Source organism: Cucumis sativus, chromosome 6 (assembly GCF_000004075.3).
Source record: "Cucumis sativus cultivar 9930 chromosome 6, Cucumber_9930_V3, whole genome shotgun sequence".
NCBI lineage: Eukaryota > Viridiplantae > Streptophyta > Magnoliopsida > Cucurbitales > Cucurbitaceae > Cucumis > Cucumis sativus.
This window is the reverse complement of record NC_026660.2, coordinates 27,945,161-27,951,160: the sequence shown is the minus strand read 5'-3', so window position 1 is coordinate 27,951,160 and position 6,000 is coordinate 27,945,161. Positions and strand designations below refer to the sequence as shown.

The 6,000-nt window shown below is 29.1% G+C and overlaps 1 protein-coding gene across 1 annotated transcript; it reads right to left on the bottom strand.

The window, feature by feature from the left end:
• Window positions 1-1,139: 1,139 nt before the first annotated feature.
• Window positions 1,140-4,079, bottom strand: LOC101219381 (GDSL esterase/lipase EXL3). The gene is made up of 4 exons (XM_004134800.3): window positions 3,778-4,079; window positions 2,942-3,072; window positions 1,717-2,206; window positions 1,140-1,609 (listed from the first exon to the last, which is right to left on the bottom strand). Exons 1-4 carry the CDS (start codon window positions 4,064-4,066, stop codon window positions 1,413-1,415), a joined length of 1,107 nt encoding a protein of 368 aa, XP_004134848.2. The 5' UTR covers window positions 4,067-4,079; the 3' UTR covers window positions 1,140-1,412.
• Between the last annotated feature and the right edge of the window lie 1,921 nt (window positions 4,080-6,000).

Genomic DNA, 6,000 nt, shown 5'->3' with positions numbered 1-6,000 from the left:
TCTTCGAACACATAATGTTTAGGAAAAAAAGAGAGGGGGAAGGGAGTGAAGATCGAGATCATATCAAGGGAAGTGAGAAAGACATGATTTATTAAACTTTTTTTAACTTCATTTATTTATTTGATAAAATTGAAACATAGTTGACTTATTAAACTTCTTTTTCTTTTGCAGTTTTTTTCTATACAATATAAGAGTGAAGAGACTAAAACCTTAAAACATATTTGGTTCAAAGATTATCCAGAAGTGGAATAGTCTAGGGTACGTTTGGCTCACAAAATTGCTTGCTAATTAAGTATTAGAGTTATTATAAATCTCAAAACACTGGTGCACTCCTCATCCTCAACTCCACACCATACTCCACCTCTCTCTGGCTTACTCTTGGTCACTATGTAAATTGTGTTAGCATCCCTTTGGCTTAATAAATTCAATTCAAGTGTATTAACTTGTAATATTTATATTAAGTATAATAAACTAAGCATTAGATTTCAAAATATTTTGTAAAATCTTTAGTTTTTACCTCAATTTCAATTTAGTCTCTTATGTAGTTAAAAAAAAACTTAAGAAATCTCTCACACTTCTACTTCTTCTATTGTCAACTTAGCTTTAAAACCTAAAATCTAGAGACAAAGGGTATTTTTAAGTTTAAAAAAAATTATATATACAAATATATTGTAAAGTTGAAACAATTAAATTGAAAGAATATGGAACATTTGAAAATAACAAAAGGCAACAACTACTAACTCCCGTGACCACTCCAACCAACATCCACTTCTGATATTAAACCTAATTTTAATGAGTATGTGTCCGCCCTTAAATAACTCCGTCCTTAATTGAAAGCCATCAACTCTAAAATATCTTTGTCAATATTAATTAATATATATCAATTCATACGACATTCATAAAATCATTGATGTCAACCCATATATTACACAAGTTATGGAATTTATAAATATCATTTAAATCAATAATTGAGCCATTTTTACTCCAAACAAAGTTATGAACACTAGGAGGTGATTGTTCGAAGTTCTTTGGTTTTTTTAATGTGAGAAATTCAACATACTCCGATCCTACTCGATGACTGCTTGTTTAAAGTCACCCTTCTTAATTAAATCATATTCTATACTTTTTCGATCAAGAGCTTTACACAAAATCGGCTACTATATCAAATCATGTATTGACTCAAAACCTTAAGTTAATACGATGTAATCTAAGGTGTACAAAATGTTTGATGTTTTACCGACATTCCTAATTGATACTAGAGATGTGAATTGATATTGAAAACCTGCCTAAAATGTGTGTTTGATCTCAAATATATCTATATATGTGGAACATATATATATATTGATTTTTGATTGAGTTACATGTGTTTATATCCATGGAGATGTGTGATTGAGAAAGTAAGAAAAAGAATATCAGAAAAATTTAGGAATGGAATCTTTTAAGATGCGAGAAGTGAGAGCCTTGTAAGCATTGCCAGTAGGGTGGTAACTATCCCAGAAGATATATTTATCAGGACTGGGACATGATAGTTTTGAAGATAAAGGATTGCATAAAACGCTGACCTCTATGGATCCTGTTCCACAGCATCCTTTTGTTGCCTCTTCAAACCCTGTACACATATCATTCATATAACACACTTCGCAAACAGAGATCCACAATGGTTTGAAATTGAAAAATAAATGTATCAAAATGGGAATTAAAAGAAATGAAAATTACCGTATTCAGCAGGGTTTTGAATGAGCGCAAGAAACGGAGTGTAGACATCCAAATACACAAACTTAGCATCCGAATACTCATTTCCTAGTGAATCAATCAACGACGATAGCTTCGAATTAAAAAGCACCGCCATTGAATTAGCGGCTTCGGAGCACCCTCGAGCGGCCCCTCCGAACAAAGTCCTCTGCGACGGAACGCAGCCGATTGCCGGCAAGCTGAGAACTCCAATCCTTCTTGCTCCGAGGGCGTAAAGCTGATGGAAGAAACTGGACCCCGATTGGAGCATCAGATCGGTGTACGAAGCAACGTCGTAATGGAATCGCCGGAACGGCGTTATGAAATAGGTGTTTGCAATGTCGTCGCTGCCAGTGCATACAATTATTACGCTTTTTGATAAGATGGCCGTCGCTTTTTCTTCTCCGACGGCGGCTTTTATCTTCTTGATGTAATCTTTGAACAACTCCAGTTGGTCGCTAAGCGATAGCACGGACTAGGTTTTGATTGGGACCCAACATTTAATTGCAAAATAAATAAATCTGTTAGTTCCTTTTTTTAACTTTTCAATTATTAAAGATATTTCGATGGTTCAAATTATTGAGAAAATATCGTAACAAAAATAAAAATAAATTTTATGACATCACTCTCAATCTTATTCAATATTAGTTTACATAAACTTAAAACGTTAGAATTTTAACCTATCATTTGTTATATACATGATTTTTTAAAAAAATTGAAGGTTAAATCTCAGTTTACATATTTGTTATACTAAAACTAATCAAAATGAATTTTTTACGTCAAAATTATTATTACTTCTACAGTTATAATCGTGTTAATAATTATTACTGATACAATTTAAAATTTTACTATATTTTCAACAAATTAATGTTTTACTAAATTTTTTTTAAAAATGTAATCTATAAATTAATGGTAAATTACATGGTAGGTTGTTGTACAATAAGTCAATGTCAATCAATCCTATGATCTTATTATGAAGTTATTACCAAGTTTAAGAATAAATCATTCAAAATAAGAAAAATATCTCTTCCTCAATCCTTCCACCTATCCCCCAACCATATAAATAATGATGTGAAGTGATGATTTCTCAAGACTAAGTCCTATAAAAATCATGTAGGTTGAGTTATATGTTACAATATATATAGAAATATAGGTATTTTTAAATTGCAAAACTAGTTTATAGTTATGAAGAGATAATGTATAAATTTACGGTTATCTTGGATGTGAGAGGATCATATCCGGAAGCTCCAGAAGCAAAACTAACGCCAGTGAGAAGGTCTTGAGTTGTCAAATGCGGATCAAGATATGCGGGTACTAATTCTTTTACACCAAACTCTTCCGCTGTCAAGTTTTTCAATCCAAAATATAATGATTCAACAACAAATCGTTGATGTATACATCACATCAAAATTTAGAATAAATAACATAAGAACACAAGAAAAATAAGGAGACCACCACACTATTAAATTTTGTTTGATGTATGTGAAAAGATAATGTTAAAGTAACTTAAATTTGTATATTGCAGTTGTTAGTTAAAAGGTATATGGCCTTATTGAATAACTTTCTCATTAACCACCAACCATAAATTGTTTGCTATCCACTTTTTTTCCCATCGTTTGGCAATTGATAGAAAGTAGAAACAACAGGCAATAAGATTTAATGATGAGATTAAAGGTTAACGATTAAAATATACCTTATTTTTTCTAATTTTCTTAGGATAAGTTTCACTTTTCTTTTTAAAAAAATATTTGAATTTTTATGTCAAATTTATTTTTTTTATATTTATTTTAAAATTTTAACTATTATCTGGACTATGTAAACTAAATGTAAATTTAAAATTTTAATTCTTTTGCAAAAAAGTTGTCGTTTCTAAATAGAGCGAGATGAAATGAATAACTTATTAATATAATAAAATTTTGTTTTTATAGAACACGGTTAAACTAAATAAATATTTGTATACATATATATTTTATAATTTAAAACAATAATCCTTAAAAATGTGAGAAAAACAAGTATCAAACAGCAACTTATAATTAGAAGTCGAACCTACAAAATCGGTGGGGATTTTGCCATTGCTAAACCTTCCAGTGGGTATTCCGCCATTGAAGTCTCTTCCATAAGGTGGAAAGTTACACTTAACCAATGTTTTGAGGTAGTTATTATTGCCCGGATCAACAATGGAATCGCCGAACACGATTATCGCCGAAACCTCCTCGTTTTCCGGTAAAAATTTAGAACGTGCTGCAGCTCCGGCATGGCAAAAGCACAAAAGTAATATGAAACAGAAAAAGAAGTCCAAGTAATTAGGAATCTTCATTTTGATATTTGATATCATATATTGGGTTGGGACCTTATATATATAATGGTGGTTTTGATTTATAAAATGTGATGTGTCTTGATATAACTGGTTCTATGGGTCAGTTTTCAGACCCTTTGATGATTTGACCTTTTTTTTCTCAAACACCTTTTCTTTCTTCTCGAAAATGTTTAGGGGAGGTATTGCATAGACCAATAATTGATTCGTCTTAATTAATATCTAAAACCATACTGCTTCTGCATCCTAATTTCTTTTAAAATAAAGAGAGTAAGAATAAATTTTCATGGAATATAATTACATGAAATAATGTAAACAAGAGTATTTTTACTCTAAAAGAGATGCACCAAATATTTCTTTTATTTTTATTTTTACATGTTGAACTACACTTGTATTTTTTTTAGTTCGTGACTCATTCAAGATGTCTTTCAAGAGGGTAGAAAAATAACTATATTTACATGGTGCCTTTTCCCCCATATTTATGTGTGTTTGTTTGAGAGGCATATTAAAGTTTGTGGATGTTTGAATCTTTTAAATGGACAACATTTTGAATTTGTAGTGTATACTTTAGCCAATGCCTACTTCGAAGATGATTTTTCAAATTTGACACATTTAAAGTTTAGTTAAAAGTGAACCTAACTCAACTCAATTATAGTATAAGTTTATTATTAAAAGCTTTTTTTGTAACTTTATTATTGGAATAAAGCTACAGGGATAATCCAAAAGTTACAAAAAAAAAAATGTGCATGAGTGCATGTAGCTTTATTCCAATAATAAAATATGTCAATGTTTGAATTATTGGATCTTTTATGAGGGTTGGAAAATTAATTAATATATAAACACACTTAAATATTGACTATTTTATGATTGAAAGTTGAAAAAAAAAAAAGAACAGCCCTATTCCAAGAAAAAAAAATCGATACAAAATTTGAAATTTTAATTTTACTAATTTAAATTTATACACAACTTATTTTTACTACAAAACAAACTTATAATTTGTTGTATTTTGTTAAAAATACACAACAATTATTTATGTGCAAACCATATATGATTTATTACTGTTCTTGAAAGACGTTAGAGTGATTACAATGTAAGATTAAAAAGATAATTACAAATGGTATTATTAATTTTCCAACATCATAGTGAGAGAATATTGTTGTAATAATGTGTTCATAGATAATAGATATGTTAATTACTACTGAATACTACAACTTAATTACCCACCTCTGTTAGCTAGAAGTACTTTTATGAATGTTTAATTTTTTTAGGATGGCGTTTTGTGAATAGCATTTTTATATTTCCTAATGCAGCGATGATAACTGGTTGGAACTAATTAATTAACATTTAACCAACATTTTTAAATATTGACGTACACCAAGGCCATTACCACTTGATCCATGTCTACGATCATGTCTATATATATATGTGTGAATACCTTAAATGGGTATTAAATAGATCACAATAGATTTTCAATTCATAGCTATATGTAAAATAGTTGCATTTGTTTAATAAATTATATCAACGTCTAATTTTGTATTCACTTTTTTTAACATATGCATGTGAAATTGAAAGTTGGATGGTATATATTTTCAACTTATTATACAAAATTTAGGGTCCCACTGGATTGAATTAAAAAAAATGTTTTTTATCGAACTTATTTTTCTAAAAATTGTTTAGCATACACCTAAAAATCTATTTTAAATGGCTTCTAAATGTTTTAATTTTTTTTAAATAACTTATTTATTAAATCAATCAATTGAACTATGTTTGTTTTCCGTAATCTTTTAATTAATATGCTATTATCTTCTTAAATAACACATTAAAATAAGCAAATTACATTTACCTACTCTCTAGGTGGAAACAAATTCCTATTATCATTTTAAATATTCATTTAGATAAAGCTCTCTTGGTTTATGATTTTTCATAACACATAAGTTTTTGTATTTTGAAATTTG

Coding starts and splice junctions, on each gene's coding strand:
- LOC101219381 (XM_004134800.3), bottom strand. CDS start 4,066: ATGATATCAAATATCAAAATGAAGATTCCTAATTACTTGGACTTCTTT. Junction 2,207..2,941: donor CTCTCACATCCAAGATAACC/GTAAATTTATAC, acceptor ATCAAAACCTAG/TCCGTGCTATCGCTTAGCGA. Junction 1,610..1,716: donor TCAAAACCCTGCTGAATACG/GTAATTTTCATT, acceptor ATATGTGTACAG/GGTTTGAAGAGGCAACAAAA.